Raw genomic sequence first — 24,606 nt, 5'->3', positions numbered from 1 at the left:
ATGACGAAATTATTACGTAGAAAATATTATATTACAATCTAATACATCTAGTTACAAATCATCATTTATTATATGAATCGAACTCCTACAAAGTTTATTATTAACCCCACAAAACAATCAATTTCTAAGATATATAAATCTCTAGTCAATTTATATTATGAAGTCCTATATTGCCTTACCACAATTCATATATTAAATCTAAGCAATATGCCAGTTCAAAAGACGGATAAAGTTCCAAAGCAATCCTCTAACTTATATATTAGAGGCTTCGTTTGAGTTAAGTTCTCACTTAGTTATTGCTCGCTTCAGTACTTTCTTGTTTGAATAGTTTAACTGGATGTAAAATATAATAAATGCTTTTTATACGCTTGAGATAAGCTTTGTAAAGTTTAGAGTGACACTGTTATAAAAAATGTTAAAAGAACATTGCAGTGTTAATAAATAGGGATAGGAAACATCTTAAAGGAATTTACAGCCTCTATAAATGGGAAACATGTTTTTGGATATTTTATATTTTTTTCATCGGTTTATTTTCTTCAGGATTGGAATTCTGTTTTCTTTGTAGACTATATATATTAATCGATAGTTATATTTTTTTTATTACTAAAACACTTACTAATTCAATTTTTTACAGCATAAAGTTGAAAATCTTTATTGTATTGGGGTATTAACGATAGAAGGAAAATGCGTTTATAATATGTAGAGATTACAAACAAACGAAACCAAACGAATTTTTTTTTAATATTTTAATAACTTATTTTGTATGTAGGTATTATACATAGTTACTACATAAAGTAAAGTAATTGTTTTTTCCAGACACTTGACGAATGGTCATTCGACGTGTTTGCGTTGCACGAAGCATCAGCGGGCTACCCCGTGAAATATCTGGGCTACGAATTGTTAAATAGATACGGCATGATACACAAGTTTAAGGTAAGTCTGTCAGTAATCAGTAATGGTATTAAATTAGTTAAAATTAACAGAAGAGAAACAATATAAATATTTGAAAATCTTAGAGAACAGGCAAAAATGTATCATGAAGCGTGGATAGGTACATCGGTACATACGCAATATATGCATAGGTACATAAACATACAAAAGATATAATATATAAAAAAACAGTTTACAATATTATATGAAAACTTAATACATAAACGTGTCGATTTGATATCTCTTTAGTGAAGTCTGTCGAAAATTTGTTTCAGTATACTGTAGTATCTAGTTTCATCAAGATATTATAATGTTGTTTTTATAGAAATACCTATCATAGTATTTTGAGAACAATCAATAGAAATATGCACTTTTCAAGAACAAAAATAACAAGGTTCGTTATTTCAATACCTCTTTACGTTTTACAAATCTTTCCGAACAATCAAAATCCCTTTCTACCGCTGCGCTTATCATAAAAAGAGATTTATACTATGAAATATGAGATACAAAAGTTATTTGAACCTGGAACAAAACTCTAAATAAACATCTATTAAAATCGTTAATAACTTGTAACTTTTAATAGACTCCGATAACTCGTTAAAAGTTTTTATCAGACACTTCTGAATTCTTCGTTTGTAGCGCGCATATTTCGTAAAAGTATTTTGTATTCCTAAAAATTGAATTCGTGAGATGCTTATAGAAATAATTAATAAGTTGAGAAATTATAAGACACCTCTAATGTTGGAATTTTATCTTGAATATTCGTGTAACTTCAAAGAAAAACTTTCTTGGAAAATTTCAATCTTGAACATTCTTGTATTCATAAGACTTAGCATATGCAAAGAAACTTTTGTCTCAGCTCTTACGTTAAATGTTTATAAACATGTGCTGTTGAAACTTGTGAATGATGGCTAAGAATAAGAGAATAAGGATTTAGCTTATTTAAGGACATATTCTGTTTATTTTATAAAATGCGTGAAGAATTGAGCACACCTAGGAAACCTTAATATGTTAAAAAGTTAGTTGCTTCTGTAATAGAATTGTATAAGTTTTAATCAATTTTACTTTACTGAGAGCCTTGCAATATTTTTTTTTCGATTCTCTGTAATATGATTGATATTATGTTGGATCAAAACAGGAGTACCTACAATAATAACACGCTGCTTACTAAACTAAAGTATCTTTACAATAGCTGTTATTATTGTTACAATTGTAATATAAGGTAAATTGAAATTGAATTACATACTACATTTTTTTTTAAACATTTTCATTAAAACTGTATATTGTAATAGTCTATATAACTTTACGTAGTGCTGCAATGGCGTTTTACCCTATTAGAGTGATTTTCTTGAAAGTCAATATCATTTATCTTCTTTACTCCCTATCAGATCGACGCTTTTTTATCAACATTATCTGTGCAGTTTGATTGATTGAGATGCCTTCGTTTATTCATTAGAAAATGCATTAGAATTGAGAACGTAAACGAAACAATACATGGAATTTATATTATTACATACAAATATACCTACTGCCACATAGATATTCAAATTAAGAAATAAATGATTCTTTTAAAACGAACACTTTGAAATATCTAATTATATTTAGCAGTTGATCCAAAAATAGTTATTAATCTTATAATATAAAAATGAATCCCAAAATGTGTTGGTAAGCGCATAACTTGAGAACGGCTTAACCGATTTCGTTAATTCTTTTTTTATAATATTCCTTGAAGTTCGATGGTTCTTATGTAGAGAAAACGTGAATATGTACCACGGGCGAAGCCGGGGCGGACCGCTAGTTAATTATAAAATGTTTTTTTTTAAATAAATTCTTAATGATAACTCTAAATACAACGATGAATACGCATTGTAATACACAAATTATTACCATTACTCTTACATATCAGTTCTTATCATGAATATTTCTTACAGGTCCAACCTCCAACGCTAGAGAATTTCCTCAGTCGGATAGAAGAAGGCTACTGCAAGTTTCACAACCCGTACCACAATAATCTGCATGCAGCTGACGTCGCTCAAACTGTGCATTATATGCTGTGCCAGACAGGGCTCATGGTACGTAAAGTTTTACCCGACTGCGAAAGGGGGGGTTATATTTTTCTAGTGTATGTGTGTTGCTCTGGCTTAATAATGCTTTGAGCAGATGAGTCAGGTGAAACTTGGTAGACATGCTTTTACTACTACGATAATATTATTTATTTATTTATTACACATAATTGTAATACAATCATTAATTAATAATAGGAAACAATAAAAATAAAATATGGTACTAGAAAGATGTAGTACAATCGGCGGCCTTATCACTAAGCAGTGATCTCTGCCAGGCAACCAAGCGGTAAAAAAGCGAAATATTTAGTAAATAAAATTTTGGAAATAAAATTAGTAATAATTATACCTACTCCTTATAAATATGGATTATAATATTTTTTAATATAGGTACTAACTCCCCGTCCCGGCTCGATCGGGTTCAATTATGCATGTACCTTCCTCTTGAATCACTATTTATTAAAAACACCTATTATTAATGGTGATAAATCTTTTGAATTAAGATCATATTCTATCTTTTAAAAGAGAAGCTGTCCCGAATGGCAGATGTTTTCCTGGACATAATTAAGAAATGTAATATTTCCAACGTTTTTAAAAAGAAATTAAAAATCAAGGGTATTAGATTCCAACCCGCCTAAACTTGTCAGCGCGCCGTTTGATTTTTTCCAGTGAAAATCGGACATGATTAAAAAACACGTTGTTCAAGTTTATACGATAAAATTGTGTGTCTGTATTATCATGTTAAGGAATATTCATATTATGATTCGTATAGGGGTGGAAATTTAATGGATAAGCCTATTTTATAAGACTTTCCCTCATTTATTTTTAATATGTTGTGTAAAAGTAAAATATTTATTTAATTAACCCTATCATTTTGCTATTGCGGCTTTCCTTAATACTTTTAATAGATGCATTACTTCCCTGGTTGTTGAGATTAAGGCTGGTTGCAGAGCTTGACCAACTATCAGTGCGTACGTCGCGTCGGTCCTTTTTTTTTTTTTTTTTTAGTGGGGAAATCTTGCATAGATACCCACGGTCTCCGGGGAAGAGACCGTGGGTTATGTCGGATTCCTACCGACCAAAACCCCACTGTGTTCCGTCAAGCCGCATCAGCGACAGGGCCACGGGTATGTGTAGAATTCATCCGTGACCCCATCAGCGGCAGCCCGTACGTCGTGTCGGTCCTGACGATACGCATCAACAATGTGTATGACTTATGACACATACGCATGACAATACGCGTGCGCATGGTCGGTCTAGCTATGAACGGTTTTATGAATTTCCATACATATGACAAGCGCGACTGACGTACGTACTGATGGTCGGTCAAGCTCTGCAACCAGCCTTAGTAATGCAGTTGACCTCTCCCATTATTACGCCATAAATTCTGTACCCAATCGGTCTAAATTCATGTATACTGTAAAATCTCGACAATAGTTCATTGGACGGTATTGGCAAATGCCCAAACATCAATACCGTTCTTCAGAATGTCCCTACGACAAGTGTTGCAATTTGCGTAATTTATTCAAACTAACTCGCCTTCATCTCCATACATATTAAAGTAAACCGTCTTTGTTTTATGTTCCTAAAAGAATTTTATTATTTTATGCGCTCATGAATTCTCTTTGGAGAACATCCAACAATATTGTTTCATTCGATATGCTTTTATGGGATTGTGATTAAATCAAGCGTATTTAATTTAACAAAGAATATGCAAAATAAGTGTCATGTCAGTCTTAATTGATGTTTCGTCCAAGTATCGGAATTTGTACCAATTTTATTACTTCTCGTAAAAATAATTAGCTGCTGTAAATACATTTTCCTTCGATTGCCTCTTTTCTCACTATAAAAAAAGACGTGTGGCACTCGGGGACTGCCGCGGTAAAACTATTGCATAGCATGCCTTCAAGCCTCACCTCCAAGCCTGTCGGAGTGGGGAGCGTGAGGTTTTTTCGTTACGGAATTTCTCGATTCGGTGTCCCCGCGCTCAAGGCCCGCGATAGAAGCTATGCAATAGCTTAAAATTAGAATTTAAATTTGTATTATTTTTATTTTTTATTATAATTTATTTATAATAGTTTCTAGGAATGATCAAATACCTATAACTATGCCTAAAATAGGTAGATTGATAAAATATACAAACATTTTGTAACTACCTAATACTTACCCTATAATTTGGTTATTGGCCTCAACATGCAAATATTGTTCCAGAACTGGTTATCAGATCTGGAAATCTTCGCCACGCTGGTAGCGGCGATAGTCCACGACTTCGAGCACACGGGCACCACGAACAACTTCCACGTCATGTCTGGTTCGGATACCGCCTTGTTGTACAATGACCGAGCCGTGCTGGAGAACCATCATATTAGTGCTGCTTTCAGGTAGGTTCTTTTGGTTTTTATTTGTCTCTTTTATAGTACATAGGATTTGTATAGTAAGTCTGTCATGCCTTGAACTTAACGATAATAAAGGAAAGATCTCTACCGTTGCATTTACATCAAACAAGTGAAATCTAACTATGAATAATTATTTTAATGTAACAGACGTAGAGCACTCTTTCGTTGTTCTTAGTGCGTTCGAAAAGATTCTATGCGAACATTGCATAACTGATAATTTTCTTTTACGCAAAAAGATCACGAAATAATGCTCTTGCTCTAGCCTTATGTTCATTTTATCTAAATGCACAGTTCCATTATAATAAATTAATAAGGAATAGTTATTAAAATTCTACAGTTACAGAAATTAACGTAACGTAACCTAGGTAATATCCATCACTTTAACACGATTGACACGAAACTTAAGCCTTCTCTTTAAGCCTATTTTCTATCTTCTATTTAAGTTTATTTGTTTCTGTATATAAAACGTAGGTATATAGGTATGGTATAAAATAATATTTAAATATCGATCAATTATGTACTCGCTATGCTTGTCTCCTGAGATGTCCATCGAGACAAAATTTTACATTCTCTCAGTGCGAAGCCATTGATATTCCAAAAACTTCGGTAGCAACAATAGTGACATTTTCGTCCCCTTCAAAGCTAAACGATAAAAATTCCGAATATCTCACGAACAAGAGACTGGATTTTTTGCAACGGGATATAATTTCCCCCGGGGTCTCGCTTCTTTTAACACTTTGTGAACGCTAAATCGAATTTGCTATACTTTATTGGCGTCTATAAATTCAACATTATAAAATCAAGATATTTTCTGTGTTGCGACGAAATGCATTTGTTTTGATGGAGAAAATTTAAAGCAGTTTTTAACGATCGAACAAACTTTGCTTGGTTATATTTTCTAAAGAATTTACTAGCTACAAAATCTTGAAAGATCACTGACTTCACTTCACTCGCTACAAAGACGCGACCACTCTACTGTGCATTTTATGTCATAATTTTATCTCCTATATTATTTTTTCACTGTCTTGCAAACTCTCTAGAATATTCATTAGAAACATGAATACTCTAACTCAATTATTTCCCGTTTACAAGAAAATGGCATCATGTAAATGGGTCTTTACTTAGGTACGTAAGATTTTGAAACATAATTTTGATTGTTACTTATGCAGAAGACTGTAAATTTCAATATCTTCACCAAGATAACATTACACAAGGTCGGTATTTAAATTTGTAATTGAATTTAACCAAAATTGATATACGTTATATCAATGAATATTAACAAGAGCCTTTGAAAATTGTTTACCTGAGGGCTTCTTGCTCATTGGAAATTAGTTTTCGGCTTTTACGTAAGTGGTGCTATTTGTTTTTGAGTGTAGGGTAAGAGCGGGCAACTCCGGTCAGGAGATAATACCAGTCACTTTACTATTACATACAAAATGATGCGCTTAATGCGCACACACATGTAAAAAAGGTGGCGTGATCATTCCCGACCGCGCCCCGCCGACCCCCGCTCAGTTCCGATTACATGCTGAGCTGGAATGCACGTCGTCAGTTTTCGCGCCAATTTGATACAATTTTTCGTCCACCGAAAATAAGAAGTAGGTCTTTAATTTATCACATTAAACCAATACTTAATTGATTTCCGGACTGCTAACTGATCGAGTTTTTAATATTTAGTCTTATTTCACGCTGTTGTTTGTTTATTTTGTAAAAAAAAATGATTCACAAAAATACCTTCTGTCGTCTATTGCCGGTCAAGCTGACCGGAGTTACCCGCTATAGTTTTCAATAGAAATCTGCTATACCGCTATAGAAATCTGAGACAAGAAAGAATCTGAAGAGCAATGTTACTAAAGAAGCCACTAAAAAGCAAAGTGAGGATAAGAAAAGGCAAAGCAAACTGAACCCAAATGGAAAGAAAAAAACAAGTTAAAAAAAGAATTCTTCAGGATAAAAATAACACTAGCAGCAGTTCAGAATCATAGAGATGACTAACTTGCGTAAAGATGATGACACAGATATTGAAAATAATGATTCTGAAAACAAGTGTGTTCTGTGTGATGATTACGGAAGAAACAATGAACTCTGGTACAGATGTGTTATTTGTGGGTTGTGGGCGCATGCTGAATGTACGGGTAGTGACACGCCTGAAAACTACATGTGTGATATATGTTTCAGAAAAGCTTGACCAGACTTAGGCTTCGCTGACCAGCTTTAAACTACGCTGACTGTTATTAAACTACGCTGACCGGCATTAGAACCGTGGTGACCGGAATTACCTTCCATGGAGTCTAATGCCGGTCAAAGTCATTTTTTTTTTCTTATGTTGATTACACCAAAAATACAATTACTATTGATCTTAATTCAAGTCATTCGTTAGAGGGTAAGACTATGTTTCATTTTCGTAAAGTTTAATAAAGATAAGTTGATTATTTTATGAGTTGTTTATTTTTGTCCTTAGGTGACCGGTAATACCCGCTCTTACCCTATTTGTTAAGTGATTAAAGTTTAATTAATTTTATTGAAAAATTACTGAAGGTTATAACTGGCAATAAGTGTACAATTTTCTTGACTTCTACCAAGACCGTACCTATCGTAGAGACATATTTCCAATTTTCGAGTAATTTATAACTTGTGTTACATAATAATATAGTCGGTAACCATAAGGAGGTTCTTCTGCTGGTTATGCTCTTAAAATACATCGATTTTTAATAAGTCACTAATTTACACAATAATTTTAATTTATACATAAAAAATAATTCTATCTCCGTCAATAAAACGATTTTTAATTAACATTAATTTACGCAACGAAGCCAAAAAAACAGTTTTAATTACCGTAAGTTTAATTAAAACATTGTAACCAGAAATCGTTACATTTATAATTATAAGGCATAAAGTCGTAAACATGTTAATTTTACAAGGAATTTCGTTTAAAGTGGAAATTTCTATACATTGGCTCTAATTTTCACTCGTTCTTCCACCATCCATCAATCGAAGAGTCGTGATAAATTATTGAGTGAATGGATATTATAATATAAATCGTCTTTCAACTTCGGCATAGAATAATTTATGCGACATCGAGGAATATGAATAATATCGAACTTACCTTTTGATATTGTAATGAGATAATTCAAAGTACCTACTGCAAAATGTTTATTAATTTTTTGTTGACCTTATTTAGCAAAATTCACCTTTTAAGTCGTAAATAACCTACAAAATTCGTCTTAAAAATGTTTATTGATTAAAGTCCCTCATTGCGTGATTACTTTTTTTTATACCTACCTATTTCATTAATTGATAGTAGGAAGTAAACCTACGTACATCATCGATTATAACATTTTATTTTTGTATTAAATGAGCTGAAAGATTTTCGTAGCGTCTGTGAATTTTCAAACAAGTTTCATAATAAAATCTGGCATTTATAACAAATTATTTGTTAATTTAGGACCAACTAATTAGAGCCCTGTAACATGACGTGATGTTAAATGTTGAGAACAATATACAGTCTAATGCGTAATTAGAGGGAAGATTAGTTAATCACAGCATCCATTCAATAGCATCGTAGATTATATTGTTACATAGTGTAGTAGGATTTATAGATATATCTAGTTAGTACACAAATATAATAGATACCTATCTATTGTATAGCGGTTTAAGTTCTGATTTTATAAATGTGAAGCTTTATTTAATTTTAAACTATTCTAAGTAATTAAAGCTAGCAAGATAAATTTGGTGCGATATTTTTTTTTCGACAATTACTTCATTTATTTTATTCCACTACTTTTTTTTTAAATGTACATTCATGTTAGCAGTGGAAACAATACCACCATACAGAAACTATATTCACCAAAGTCTTGCGGTGACGGGGCTAAAGTAGGCCTTAATTTCCTTTCGCCAACACACACTCGAAGCAAGTTCAATAGAAAACAATTGACGTTTAATTACACATGGCCGATAGAAAAGTTCCCAATTACCCTTTGTCAGCCAAACGGTCGACATGTTGGTCGAAATTGGATTAGCCTGACCTCGAACATTCAAATTACGAAACTAAATCCCAAGCGGCTTTTAAAAATAATTGACTCGAGGATATCAGGCTCTTATTATTTTTATTTGCTGAATTAAAACTAAAATAATGTTAAAATAAAATGTTTTAATTTTATTTATATTAAGCGTGAGATAAATAATTACCTTCAAGTAATATAAAAGTTTATAGATAAAAGCTTGTATTTACTTAGCATCATTTTTTTTTTACAAATTCACATAATGTTATGTTTGAACTTAAACGATATAACCTATAAGAGTGGACGTTTCCCTTTATGATGATCATAAATAACATACCTTAATAAATAAATAACATAATTGACATAAATGTGACGGCATATTTCGTAAAAAAATTAAATAAGCAACGACAGTGAACGAGTTGTTTGGGGAATTTTGTTCAACGAGAACGATTCAAATATCACTAAATAAACATATTACCTAAAGCATTAATGTTAAATTCCAGATTGATGCGTGAAGAAGAAAACAACATACTCCTCAATCTGTCCCGTGACGAGTTCCGAGAGTTCCGCACACTGGTCATCGACATGGTGCTGGCGACGGACATGTCGTTCCACTTCCAGCAGCTGAAGAACATGCGGTCCCTGCTGACGCTCGCTGAACCAACCGTGGATAAGTCGAAGGCGGTATCGCTGGTGTTACATTGCTGTGATATTTCACATCCTGCAAAGGTGATTTTCTCTTCATTTAACTTTTAATGAAACTGCCTAATGAAATTTAATAGAAAATGCGTAGGCGTACGTAATATGACCAATGTAATGTTAAATGCAGAAGTTTCAAGGTAGGTAACTACATACTTTTATTAAAAAATGACTAGACCAATTTTGCATAACGACAATTATTTCAACCAACAGCAGGAGTTTAATACAACATTATTTTTTCTGGCTTGATTTACATAATAATTGATGGCCACTTTCTAAATACACCAGTTTCTACACAAAAAGAGAAATTCCTTTATTCCTGACTTATTTATTACAACCTCTTTCTTTCCACATTACAGCGTTGGGATCTCCACCACCGATGGACGATGAGTCTTCTCGACGAATTCTTCCTACAAGGAGACAAAGAGAGGGAACTGGGGCTTCCCTTCAGTCCACTTTGTGACAGAAACAACACACTCGTAGCGGAGTCGCAGATCGGCTTCATAGATTTCATCGTAGAACCCAGCATGGGTGTATGTGCTGATATGTTGGAATGCATTTTGGGACCTCTGCATTCGAATACCAAGAATTCCTCGAGTACTGCTAATCAAGATCCTATAAATGAGGAATCTACAGGTAGATCAGGTTCCTATAATTTTGTCTGTCGAATTCTGTAAAACTTAAAAACCCTTTATTGAGTCGAAACTTTCTTGTTACAAAAATATCTATGATTGTTATTAATAATTGCAAAGGCAACGATTGATACCTTTTCATAATAATGTTTCGGTACTTCAATAATTACAGGTGCTGAAGCCAATACTAAATTCAAGATCAAGAAGCCGTGGGTTGCCTGCCTCATGGACAACAAAAAGATTTGGAAGGAACAAGCGGCGAAAGGTACTGGCAATAAAAAGTTTATTGGAATATTTTATGCGTGTATGTAGACTCATGGAGAAATATTTCGAAGATAATAGCGAAAACTTGAGAATATATTTTTATTTAAACAAATATTGTTTTTTTAACACTTGAAGAAAATATTCGTAGGTAAAAATGGTCTCAACAAAAAGGAATCAACTTTTTCGTGAGTGTACTTTCGACAGATTTTGATGATTCTTTTTTTTTATTTGAAGTTCAGGCCATTTGAAGGCGATCTAGTTTTTTGATAAAATACATTTGTGTCATTTTTCAGATGCCGAAGCGCGAGCCCGCCTTGAAGAGGAGACGAACGGGACACAGCCACCGCAGCCGGATGAATAATATTTAGCCACCTTTGTAAATAGCGTTAGGAATAGTTGTTACAGCATGCTGCATTCGCTGTTGAATAAGAAGTAGGCTAGTTGTTCGCTTCACGCTATCGTTGTACGCACAAAGTTATGGGTACAATGAACTATATTTTGGTTAGTGTCATGTCATGGGCCCTCTTCACAATGGGCAGCGTTGGGCGAGTAGAGGCAACCACGATAGTGTATAATGTTTATTCATAATCGCCGTAATGGCGGCAAACATCGAGGATCATTTGTTGGGCCAACGCTGCCCAATGGAAGAAAAAATGTTCCCAAGTGAGGTTATGAACTGAAAAACAGAACCGAAATTCGATTTTGATGACGAATATTATAGTTCATTATATTCACAACATATGATAAGTTTAAAAATGATAATATATTCATTGTATAAATTCTCTTTGGAAGACAACGTAGTGAGTTATATTCGATTAGATGATGTACTGCAGAGCGGTCATCGGTAGGTGTATTTATAATAATTGCTACCTAGTTAATTTTGTTTTACTGAACATTTTAAATGCTGGACAGATTACTTATAATTTTATCTACAGATCCAGAAGAAAAAATATCCTTGCCATAGACAATGGTTTATTAAATAATTATAAATAATTTACGATCAAATCTCGTGTTATTAATTTGCTATGGCTTGCTATTTTTCCACGGCAAAAAATTTGTTTTAAAATTTAAAAATAATAATATAAATGGTAACTATAATTTTGAATACGGTCTTGCATTTAAAATATTTAGCAAAATGTTACTGTAGCTTAACTACTAGTATTTTGTCGTGCGAGCAGGCCTCGTATTAAATTTGTTTGTTAATGGTTATTTATGTTGTTTATTAATTATACAAACATGAAGCAATTTAATTTATTTGTAAATGATTTACGTAAAAATATAGATGTAATCGTAACTTTTATTTCGTATAGAGGTATAATAATATATAGCTGGTTGTCTGTTTTATGTTGTAGCTATTTGTATTATAAATATTATATGAAATTGACTATAACGAATAATTATTATTGAAGTAGTCATAGATATACATATAATCATATTGCCATCACAACCTTCTTACATGAAGACCTTAGTATAAGAGAAGTAAAATTCTTCAGTGTATTTATTAATTTCGGAAAGTATCATAATCAATGTACAAATAAACTGTTAATAGACCAACCATTTCAAATTGAGGGTTAGGTATGACATCACAATTAATAATAATAACTAGTTGGTGTATAAATTAGATATTTAATTATCTGTGGTGATGATGAATACCTACTGGCAATTTTAAATTTTCCCCTACGCTTTTCGTTTAATCTTTGAACTTAAAAAGATATTTTTAAATAATATTTTCCCGCCCTTTGAGACCGTTATGTTTGGTCTATGACATTCCAAAACAATAGCTGTCTATGATAGGTGCTTATGTGGTACTTATATTAAAAATGCATCTCTCTTCTCTACTCAAAACTCTGCACTATTTTCTACATTAATTTACAATTATGTCATTGCTTTTCTAAAAGTTAAAAATTCGGAATCAGATTGTTCACATAATACCTACGCACATTTTAATATTTAAAGAAGCGCAAAAAAACTGCTGATAATTTTTTGAAAGGCAATGATTACAATTACTACTATTTTTGTATCAATACTAATCTATCTTAAATCATAAGGCTATTGTATCATAAAATCGCTGGTATCGGAGCAAACTTTTTATAGTATAATTAAAAATAATTAATAGTACTTTCTGACTTGAGAGTCTCTATTCTGTAATATAAAATAATTATGTATGTACTTAAATTAGTAAAAATTAGTTAAATTAGTAACCTTATTGTTATGAAAAATACGCTTATTAATTTTAATGTTTCTGATTGGAACGGATGATACTCCTTGACCAAATCATTTTGTAAATTTTGACATTTTTTATTTTATTTATTTAAAATGGATAAATTATAGATATTTATCGTTACTACCTTATATTTATTTTCTTCTTATTGCTTTACACTACCAAATAATGTATAACCGCTAAGCTTAAGTTAAGCTCAAATCCCATTAATTTATCTACTCATTTATTAATAACTTGATCTGATATTGGAAGAAACCTTACGAACGGATTAAGAAAACCGTCCTTCCTTTTGAATTAATTGGCAATTTTTCGTAGTTTGGTCCATGGAACATTCATGGAGCATTTAAATGATTGGTTCCGTCACTGGCATTCATCTCAAGGTACAAGTCCGAGACGGGCCGCAGACCGCAAACTGCAACAGCAAACTGCAAGCGACACCACTTGTTTCTATGAACATCTATGAAATTGATTCTAAGCGCGGCGACACTGCTGCCTGCAGACGCGACGCGCAACGATTCATAGATGTTCATAGAAACAAGTGGTGTCGCTTGCAGTTTGCTGTTGCAGTTTGCGGTCTGCGGCCCGTCTCGGACTTGTACCTTTATGATGCCAAAAACAAAGAATTAGGTAATTTGAAGAACGTCAGTTAAAATTACAGTTTTATTACGTGTATATTTTTACGTGTGGATACCTAACAACTTAAAAAAAAACCATTTACCACTAGTACATAGTACATTACAATACATCAATAATAATTAATAGAAATGACGAAGATATCCGTGATGAACGTACAAAATGACCGATTTGAAAGTTGAAACATAAGATAACCTCCTCCTTTTTTTGAAGTCGGTTAAAAAAATATGCACACTAACTTCTCTTGAAACGTAACAAAAATGTTTTATTTTGATAGAACTCCGAAAAGATACGTGGGACCACACCTTTGAATATCAAATCAAATCCATAATCACATAAAATTAGGTCCCTATATTTAATTCCAGGGATGGTAAGGATAGAATTAAACCAACCGGTTACGCTTAACGTAGACATTTATAATAAATCTTTTATATCTATTTATTAATCATAGTACTTATTGGAATGTATATCGTACCTAGTGTACTTAATAGATGATATAATATTATATGTACATTAAGCGCCATTCTAATCGGGATATAGCTTTATAAAAATGTAGTTTTAGATTCAATAAAAATATAAAACACTGCATAGGTACACTTTTGCTTACAATACTGCACTCATCCCTATAGCAATGGCTGATGAAACTGAAGCAACTTCTGTAAATATATTGTTACAATAATTATTGTGATTATTTTATTGCTGATAGTCATCGGTATATTTTGCACTTACTTATATGTAAAAGCGAAATGTTTTATACAGGCAGAATATACTGTAAATCAATGAAAATACAAAAAATACGATTACAATAACCTAATACATAAATGATATTCCTAAATCCTACTCCACATAAGATATAAATAACCAATTTTCAACGTGTGAAAAATTATTAAATTCTGCACGAATAAGGCACAACAGCGCCATCCTACTCTCAATATAAAACCATCTACCTATAAACACCTTGAAAGGAATTAAAAGAATGGAAACAACACATTTATTTTGAGTTAATGTGTGGTAGCAATGGCAAGGAAAATATTATAAGTGAAATTACACTAAACTTAAGACAAAATATGCAACAAAATATAATAATTTTGTCTAGGTATAATACCAACGATTCGAACTTAAGGCACCTAACATCCGAACCGCCAATAAGTTTGAATAGCTCTGTATGTCTATTTTTATTGTATCTAAGACAAAATAGAATTTCGAACTACCTACAAGGCTTTCATTATAATATTATGAAAAATGAAATAGATATTACATTCTCACATACCTACAAGGAGTGATTTCCTTTTAAGCAGACTGTTTCTTCATGAACACTGAAACCCAATTTATGTATAATTAGAGTGTACAATTTCCCATATTCTGTCCTGTATACATGTCAGTTTGATTTATAAAATAGATCTAATTAATTCTCAGTATCCTGTCTACCTCTATTAGTTTAAAAATGGCATTTTATTTAGTCAGATATTAGTTAATAAAAATGCCTGTGTAAAAAAAGCATAAATAAAATAAATTTTAATTCCAAAGTAATAAATTTAAATACATCATGGTTAAAAACAATATAGTGATAATAGAAATAAATTTATGTCATATACTTAGATCTATTATTTTTTAAGAACAATATAATGTCCTTAAAATAGTTTGAAATACTATAATTATACCCTATCCTACATACTACGTAAGAATTAACCTAATAATGCTAAATGAATTATAACTTAATATATGTAATCGTTTTTGTCAATAAAAATACCTTTTCAAGCTTCCTATTATGTGTATAAATTACCCTCCCTCTTATATTTTGTTGAAAGTCTACAAGTTAAATGTACTTTTTTATTCTTTTCTATGTATATAAGTAGGACACATCTATGTAAAAGGAAAAATGAAATAAAGATTTTCGTAGAACATTGTTTTATTTATTTCATACAGCATTTATTTACATTTTAAAGTGGGTACAAAATAAAAGCACAGCCACTCACATTGCTTAGTTAGGTATATATAATATGTTTAGATCACTATAAAAAATTAAAAAAGGAACCAGTTGACCACAGCTGATTCATCACAAAAAAAACTGTATTTTCTCTGTTTTGTTTTTAAAAAACAGATAAAATTCAGTTCCAATTTTCGATGCTTTAAAAATGGTACCATAATCTATACATACTATTATAAATCTGTAGAAGGGTCAATTCTGTACATTGAAAATATTAAAAAAATAAATAGCAGGGGGTGTTACTGGATCGATACCAAACCCAAATATGTGATTAAAAAAATTTTTGTCTGTCTGTCTGTCTGTATGTTCAGGCATCACGTGAAAACTATCGGTTCGATTTCGATGAAACTTGGTATATTTATACCTTATTATCCTGGGCATAAAATAGGATACTTTTTATCCCGGAAAAATACGTGGAAAAAAAGTAAATCTTAATTTTTCCGCGCGGACGGAGTCGCGGGCGGAAGCTAGTATATGAATATTTCTACAACTAGTAGCTGGCAAAAGACAATTTTAATGTAATTCAGGTAAAAATTTGTCAATTCTCACTTATTATTTGCTATAATATAAGTAAAGTCGTATAAGTAAAGTACTTCTAAGCTCATTTACTGTGAAATATTTTTTCTTAATATTTACAGAAGGCCCACTATTAAGAAAGTTTAACTTTCAATTGCAGTTAATATTTAAATTTAAAAATAGACACCTAGAAATAAGTAAATAATATATCGCAAATAGACCAATAAAAAAACCATATTCTTTCATTTGCAAGCCAAATTGAACTTTAATCTCTAGTAACAAAGTCTAACAGCATGAATCAAATAGTCAATACTATATTAAAAGAGAGTTATGCAATTTCTTTCATTATTAACAATATCTAAGTTCACATTCAACAACTTGGATTCTTAATCATATACAATATTTCTGAGATAATATTAATGCACTCACAATTAAAATACTTCTAAAATTTGATCTTAATTAAGTATATACTTATGGGTTTTACCAAAGATAGTAATTTCTACCGCTAGCGATCTCACATCATTTTTCTGTCTACTGCAAGATATTTTACCTGTTAGAATATCACCCTGTTTCACTACTTTGGGATCTTTGAAAAAGAAAACAGTTTGTTTCCAATGAGTAGCTGTTTTATGAGGACCAGTTGTAAATGAGACACTCTGCGGCAAATCGAAGAAAGTATCAAAATATCCCAACAGAGATGTCAAATAACCATCTTTTGTTATTGGCAGCCTGAACTCAGACACAAAGTTCATTACGTTAATAGTACATGTATAGATATCAATTTCCTTAACAACACACGGTTCGGACAAAATGTGTTCTTGTGACACTACATCTATGGTAGCTTCTCGCACGACTTCAGATTTCATACAATTCATTTTATACCCGTATACATCAGACCAGTAGTCGATCAATCTCTTGTGTGTGTCCATATCACCATTTGCTGCGAGACTAATATTACATTTATTTGGTAATAATAAACCTCCAGGGTTCAAACAGCGATTTCTGGCATATATAACACTATCCAACATACCCTCGAATAGTAGGAAATATCCCATCCATTCTGAAACTATAATATCTACTTTCTCACCCAACTTTGTATCTTCTAGCCTACCTTTTACAGTTTGTATTACATTGTCAAGCTTGTTTTCCCTAATGATATCCATTGCATGGTAAATAACATCAGATTGGTCGAGCGCATACACCTTTTTAGCACCAGCCGTTGCTGCAAACATTGATAGGATGCCGGTACCACAGCCCAAGTCTAATACTACTTTATCTTTAAATGTATCCTTATTATTAAGTATTGCATCTCTGTAACTTTCTGTGCGTACTTTGTCAGATAACATTTCATAATGAATACCGAAATGGGCATAACTACTGAAATATCCTTCATCACTTTCTAGAGGAACTTTCGATACACAATCTACAACTACATCACCGCCCTTGCTAAGTGGATCACTTTCGACTAGGGCTTTCATAGATTGTTGCATTTTATTCATATCTTCTTTAGCCATTTGGAGGTGCGTTTGACTCTCTTTGAGCTGTTCTGTCAGTGTTTGTATTGTTCTTTGCAATTCAATAAAATGTGCTTGAGATAAAGTTACTAGTCCATTTTCGACATTTGCATGGTATGATTTAGGAGAAGTTGGCTTGTCTGCCAAAGAATCGAAATCGAACATTAACCATTCGTGATTTTCAACTGGTTTCAAGTATCTTTCGTTGTCCCACAAAGGCTTTTCTGCGGACATTATGTCTTGTGGACTTGATTTATGAATGTTGATGTAATTTATAAGCTTTATGTATGAATAACAATCCATATTAAATTTTACTTTTAATTCACTCAATTTAAATCCGTGTTCTGTTTCGCAGTGGGAAACGGCTTCATCGATCGATGGAAGAGCATGTGCACAAAATAAACATGTTACTGATGTATTATTAGTTTCCATTTCTTGCCACTCATCGTCTTCGAAATGTTCCTCATCGGAACTAAGGTCGGGTACATCAGCCATCGCTTTTTATGGTTATTATTTTCTATTTCAAACAGAAAATTAATAACTTAAACTTCGCACAACTATCAAAACCATGTGGTAAATATAATTGACAGCTGAAATGACATTTTGCATTTGTTTTTCAACTTTGACAATGACAGTCACACGAACGTTTAATAAATATTATATTTCTGACATTATTTTTATGTTATAAACTATCAAAACAAAAAAAAGGTACTAAGTGAAAATACTCATGTTATTATTTCATCCTAACTCTTTAATATATTAATTGTATATTTTTATTTTTAAATGAATAAGATATGAACTGTGGATATTAAAAATCACAGAACAGTAAGAACATAAAAAATACTCGACATTTTTAGTATTGGCCACCCTTTTTGGCGCCATTTTCAAAACATAATATCGCCATGGGAACAACGTGGACAAACAAATAATTAGAATTCACAGATTAGAATTAATGTTAACATTAAAAGAAAATGAAACTGAAAATTTCTACTTTTAAAGAACCTAAACACGTAGGAGTAGTAACTTGCGCGTGTTGGAATAATACTGAAGACGTTTTTTCCTGCGGGTAATTTTTTGAAGTATAATAGCTCAAATCAATTATAATTTATAAGACGTGTGCTGCATTTATTTCAGAGACGACCACAAATTATTAAAATGGAGCCTTGTGAACAACGAATGCATGACAATAACAACGTTTCCTGAGGATTTTTATCCGACTTGTATGCATTTATTTCCGAAAATAAACCAAAGTGGGGGAAAGCACCAACATGATGTGATTTTAATTTCAACTGCTGATGGAAAGTGAGTATATTGCGTTATAAAATTAATTTAATTAAATCAATTAAATAATAATAGTAAAACATATTAGGTGCTAGGTACTTACCAATTTTATTTCAGAGTTCCTTTATTTATTAATGTTTGAATATGATATCCGCTTTTGAATTCATAGTGTATGTAATATAATAATCAACATTCATCTACAGCACAGAGTACTTTTATATATATGATCTACAGATTTCACATCGTAAATCACAATGGTCGTATTGAAAAAAGTGTGGTCGCTCACCAAGGCGCGTGTTTAACTGCTCAATGGAGTCCAGATGGCGCTGGATTGCTTACAAGTCAGTGTAATATTATTTTATTATGTTTATATTAATAATAATAATATAATATTTTATTCCTAATTAAAAGAAAAAATATTTCATTATCAAATCAAAACTAGACTAAATTTTCCAACTAAAGATTTTACATCTACTTACTATGTATTTTAACTCGTTTATTCTTTTCTTAACGTATCTATGTTTTCACTTACCTTTAATTTATTAAGATACTAGAAATGAACTAAAGTATCTTCATCTAATTCTATTATTTCAACGCAGGTGGTGAAGATGGCTCAGTCAAAGTCTGGTCTAGGAACGGTCTCCTACGTTCCACGATCGTACAAACAGATATACCCTGCTATAGCGCACTATGGAGTCCGGATTGTGGATCCATATTGTATACGAAGGGAAATTATTTGGTGATAAAACATTTGCACTCGAATGCGAAAGTAACTACGGTAAATATTGAGTAAAACTTTTTTTTATCTACCCTCAAAATTGCATTATTTATGTTTCATTTTTTTAATCAGTTTGAGCACAAAAATTAGCTTAATCATGGCTTAATCAATCATTTTCTTCATAAAAATTTGCAGCTACAATAAAATTTTCGTTTAAAATTAAAAGATTTAGTTAACTAAATTTTTTTCAGTGGAAAGCTCACGAAGGCCTTATTCTTGCTATAGCTTGGAATGCCAATAACAATCTTATATTATCTGGAGGTGAAGATGGTTATTCAAAGGTATGTTTGAAAGGTTTACCACCAATTATCTTTACACAAGTTAGAGGTAGCGCGCACGAGAAACTTTGTCTCCGCAACTATTTTGTCTCTCCCATCAACTCTATGCGGGCTAGTATGAAAGTGCGCGCACGTAGCGACGCAACTCCCCATACAATTGATGGGAGAGACAAAATAGTTGCGGAGACAAAGTTGCTCGTGCGCGCTGGCTCTTACAAGATCGAGTTATGAATCATTGGTGGAGATACACTCCAAAAAAGATTTTTTTTTTTTAATTATTAAGTGATTTTTTTACCCTTCAGATTTGGGACGTATTCGGTCAGCAAATATCAGTGAGCGTTAAGCATGACCAACCGTTGACAAGTGTAAGTTGGTCACCCGCGGGCGATATGTTCGTGATTGGTAGCTTCAATTTGATAAGACTTTGTAATGCTAATGGAGTGAGTGATTCCTACATAATGCACCTTTTATTGCCACCGTTTTCATTAGAATCTATCACATTATTTTTTTGCAGTGTCACTGTTATCCCAGGAGGGCTTCTCTATCACTATTTTTATACACTTATACAACTTTTATTATATTAGACTCAGTAAATTAAAATTCAAACTAGTAATCATAATTTAACTCTCTTTTCATAACAGTTTTTCGTCTACTTAGAATCTGATAAGTCCTCCGGGCCAGAACCATCGCATACCTTTCAATTGCATGCAATTTCTTAGTAAATTTCTATAAACTTTATAAAATAACTACTTAAAATCCCAAGTGGTCCCATTGCCTGGATCGGCCCAACACGGGCAGTATCTACAGTATCGCTTGGTCATCAGACGGCACGCAGTTGGCCGCCGCTTGTGCCAATGGACATGTGCTGTTTGCGCATATTATTGACAGGTAACACTAATCCTATGATTTTCCTTGTTGATTTACGCTGTACAAACGATAAGCGAATATTGATAATGTGATTATTTTTTTGGGCTCTTTTTGCTACGTACCTAATTAACTTGCCACTTGCCATAGCATATTATGTTCCTACACAATATTTCACTTATCGATTTTCTTGTCAAACATGTTGATGATCATAGATCAATAAAATCACCTCAATTAACATGCCAGAATTATGTTTACTGGAGATTCCAATAAACTTATCTTCGGCCCATTACAGCGGATAACCATTATGGCTTAACCTTGACAAAATTACCCAACATACGTAAATACCCGAACACTTACACAGTATAAACCCAAACCTAAATTAAATATACAATTTCCAGGGAATACACGATGAAGAATTACGCGTGCACCCAAATCGGGAGAAAGGTAGTGGCCATCAAGGATATTATCACAGACCAAAGTGACCAACTGGATTATCCAGATCGAGTGATACAAATAGCTCTAGGTTTCAACCACTTGGTCATAGCTACTGTGAAACAGTGCTTTATACACAAACTAACGTCTTGGAACACTCCAGTGACGTTTGATTTGAAGGAGGGCACGATTAACATGATTTTGCTGGCTGAAAGGTTGTTATTAATTTTGTATGGGAGTTAGAAGTAATTCTGCGTGTTTTATAGATTTATGTTGCTGTATGCCCTTTGACTGCAGTCAAAGGCATATACATTATACAATTCATTTTATATGACTTATAATTATAATGCTTACTCATTTATTCAGAAATTTCAAATTTTAAAATCAGCTGAAAGTTCTGTGATATAATTTTGTACCATTATTGTCTTTCTCAAAAAAATCTTGCTACTAGAATAATCATCACTGCCTCATCATATTAAGAAATTGTGTCTTAGTGTTCTTCCTTCTAACCTATCTTGGTTCCATAATATTTTATCCTTCAAATTTTATTTACAAAATTTTAAGACCCCTTTTTCATCAGGTGCATTTGCGTGATAGAACGAGCAGGTGTATCAATATACAGCTATATGGGTCGGCTCTTGGCCAGTCCTCGCATACCTCGCCCGGAGACACTGGGACGGGCCATGGTGTCCCTAGGCCCAGATAGCTTGGCTGTTATCGATCAGGCTGATCGGAAATGTAATTGTTTTTTATTTTTTATTCAAATTGTACCCTTGTTCATTAGTTTTCTTAAAATATTAGCAAAAGTATTCCCAACCTTTATAAAGTTTCTCACTATAACATCTTTTACGTACTAAGAATGCGAAATTGTATTAACATAATATTCAAATGGGCCATCATAAAAATTATCACTTACAAAGCATATTCGTCTTCATTCTGGAAATTTGAAAGTATCTATTCCTAAGTTATTTTTATGCCGACTTAAATATTCCCATTCAAGCGATCCAGGTGTTCGATCTCCCCACGGGGCTCATAGTGCGCAGTTCAACAGACAGTACTATCACGAAGCTGGCCCACAAGATGACGGTATCTTGTATCGCACTGAGCCAAACGGGCCCATTGGGTGAGAGACAACTAGCCCTGTTGGATTATAATCGAGATTTGTACGTGGTCAGTGTAAAGGAGGCCAAGCCGAAGTTTCAAAAGCTGGGTAAGAAATGAAAAAAAAAAGTATTTTTTTTTTTAAAGTTGTGGTAAAGTGGAAATAGTACGGACCCTTAATTTTTTGCACATAACTTAGGATGGTCGATGGTCTATCACAAATTCTATATTTAATCAAGCCCATAATATAAGCTATATTATACGTTCCTATCCCAACTTTTATTTTTTTTTATTTTGCAAAAATATTTTTGTTCTCATTGTATAAAGACTTCTTAAACATTTGAATTTATAACTATTTATTCCAGGACCACAAGTGCTCAGCATAAGTTGGAGTACAGAGACGGAATTATTAGTGGGCTTACGAGCAAACTCAGTAGTAGCATGGTGTTGCCCTCGCGCCGCCACACAGCCCGACTGGCTTGTGCTTACCACTGTTAGCAAGGAAGTCAGGTATTTGGTTGTATGCGCCGACCCTTATCATTAAAATACATAAAATATTTTTATTATTGTTCATTCATTTTATGTCTTTAATTTCTAAAAAAGAGCGTGTGTGCCGAGCACACGTGTCAGAAGTGAAACTTTTTTGGCAAGATTCAAAGATACCAAAATCGTCGCCTTACTCCATGACGTGACGGTATTGCCATGACGCAACTTAGAAATTTTATTCAGGAAGTTAAAATTAAAAAAAAATTGACGCCCTTCTTGAGTATAATACGTCTATTATACCTTGCAATTACGATCCATCATCCAACCCAATTGGTACAAAATTGTGCTCGAATCCTCCGCTAAAAAAGCTCACTTCGCAAAAAAAGTTTAAATTAAATTATATTTTCTAGTGATCTAGGCAGAAATCCAAGTATAGTGAACATAGAGGACGGCATCGTGTGCGTGCGCCGCGGTAACGGTTCGCTGTTGCGTGCTTCGCTCGCTTCGTTCCCGGAGAAGTTGCTCAAACACGTGGCCGCGAATATGTGGGACGCGGCTGTGCAAGTATGTTTAATGTAAATAATTTTCCTGATAATAAGTAGTTATTGCATTGTAATTTGAATTTTGTTGCATTACATTTTTTTACAAAAATCTAGACGACTTTTTTCATCAAAATATGAAACCGGCAACTTTCGATCAATTAAGTTTAAAAAAAAAATTCTATGAAAATATATATATTTATAAGGTACTAAAATCGCATGTTGCTAATAAAAAAATGCCGTTCATAATAATTAATTAACAATTTTTTTCTCCAATAATTAACATCAATTTAAACTTAAATATTTGGGATATAGGTAGCTGATACGCATTCAAATACACAATATACTAAAAATGGTTTCCAATTTCAGCTTTGCAGAACAGTAGAAGACGAAACATTGTGGGCATGTTTAGCGGTGTTAGCATGGCAACACAACCAACTGGCGGTCGCTGAGGAGGCTTTTGCGTTGATACGGCAATACCATCAAGTCTGTTACATACAACATCTAAGGGTAACTTCTTCAAAAGTATCTACAACATAATAATATATTTATATTTAATTTATTAGTTATTGAACGCAAAAATTTTTGAAGGCAACGTCAAACGTGGCAGCATAATAATTAATTTTTTATCCCTTGCAGAATACCATTCCGGAAAAGTTATCATCCAATCAAGTTCTGTCAGCGTCGTGAGATGTCGATATACAATATACTGATTAGTGATTACTTTAATATATACTATAAGTCGAGCCAATTTAATAGGCAACATTTGACGTCTATCAATTTTATCTTCGAAGAGAGGTAACCTGCTTAAAAACATCGATTAAAGTGAATTAATCGATACGGATTTGAAACATTTTGTCAATCGAATTTATTTATGATGATTTTTATTCACAAGTAATCAATGCATTCGATTCTAGATGTCAGATTTCGATTTTTAGAGTAACGTCTCTGGTATTTAAAAAGAAAAATGTTTATTGACACAAAATTG

At 32.6% G+C, this 24,606-nt stretch overlaps 3 protein-coding genes across 8 annotated transcripts in view; 2 read left to right on the top strand and 1 right to left on the bottom strand.

Moving 5' to 3' along the window:
• The window catches only part of LOC123705916 (calcium/calmodulin-dependent 3',5'-cyclic nucleotide phosphodiesterase 1-like), a 338,062-nt gene extending 324,484 nt beyond the window's left edge, over positions 1 to 13,578 (top strand). For all 6 annotated transcript variants that reach the window (XM_045655017.1, XM_045655013.1, XM_045655014.1 and 3 more), the window contains 7 exons: positions 817 to 933; positions 2,862 to 3,002; positions 5,205 to 5,374; positions 9,894 to 10,119; positions 10,449 to 10,725; positions 10,894 to 10,986; positions 11,279 to 13,578. In XM_045655017.1, the coding sequence (XP_045510973.1) occupies positions 817 to 933; positions 2,862 to 3,002; positions 5,205 to 5,374; positions 9,894 to 10,119; positions 10,449 to 10,725; positions 10,894 to 10,986; positions 11,279 to 11,346 (1,092 nt within the window). In that variant the 3' untranslated portion in view covers positions 11,347 to 13,578. The remainder of the gene's footprint in view (positions 1 to 816; positions 934 to 2,861; positions 3,003 to 5,204; positions 5,375 to 9,893; positions 10,120 to 10,448; positions 10,726 to 10,893; positions 10,987 to 11,278) is intronic.
• Positions 13,579 to 16,201: 2,623 nt separating this feature from the next.
• LOC123706332 (protein arginine N-methyltransferase 3) lies at positions 16,202 to 18,439 on the bottom strand. Its single transcript, XM_045655537.1, has one exon. The coding sequence runs from the start codon at positions 18,349 to 18,351 to the stop codon at positions 16,798 to 16,800; it is 1,554 nt and encodes a 517-aa protein (XP_045511493.1). The 5' UTR covers positions 18,352 to 18,439; the 3' UTR covers positions 16,202 to 16,797.
• A 388-nt stretch (positions 18,440 to 18,827) lies between these two features.
• On the top strand, positions 18,828 to 24,365 carry LOC123706199 (intraflagellar transport protein 80 homolog). The gene is made up of 14 exons (XM_045655365.1): positions 18,828 to 18,922; positions 18,991 to 19,158; positions 19,372 to 19,478; positions 19,737 to 19,915; positions 20,107 to 20,196; positions 20,496 to 20,633; positions 20,957 to 21,081; positions 21,459 to 21,707; positions 22,073 to 22,230; positions 22,493 to 22,702; positions 22,959 to 23,103; positions 23,490 to 23,643; positions 23,988 to 24,128; positions 24,258 to 24,365. The coding sequence occupies exons 1-14, from the start codon at positions 18,828 to 18,830 to the stop codon at positions 24,306 to 24,308; spliced, it is 2,010 nt and encodes a 669-aa protein (XP_045511321.1). The 3' UTR covers positions 24,309 to 24,365.
• The last annotated feature ends 241 nt before the right edge of the window (positions 24,366 to 24,606 follow it).

Source organism: Colias croceus, chromosome 3 (assembly GCF_905220415.1).
Source record: "Colias croceus chromosome 3, ilColCroc2.1".
Lineage (NCBI taxonomy): Eukaryota > Metazoa > Arthropoda > Insecta > Lepidoptera > Pieridae > Colias > Colias croceus.
This window is presented reverse-complemented; position numbering and strand designations above follow the sequence as displayed.

Excerpts from the sequence above, each read along its gene's own strand:
- LOC123706332 (XM_045655537.1), bottom strand. The coding sequence starts at position 18,351 with ATGGCTGATGTACCCGACCTTAGTTCCGATGAGGAACATTTCGAAGAC.
- LOC123706199 (XM_045655365.1), top strand. The coding sequence starts at position 18,828 with ATGAAACTGAAAATTTCTACTTTTAAAGAACCTAAACACGTAGGAGTA. Across the intron at positions 21,082-21,458 it reads TTTGCGCATATTATTGACAG|GGAATACACGATGAAGAATT; the intron begins GTAACACTAATC and ends TACAATTTCCAG. Across the intron at positions 21,708-22,072 it reads ATGATTTTGCTGGCTGAAAG|GTGCATTTGCGTGATAGAAC; the intron begins GTTGTTATTAAT and ends CTTTTTCATCAG.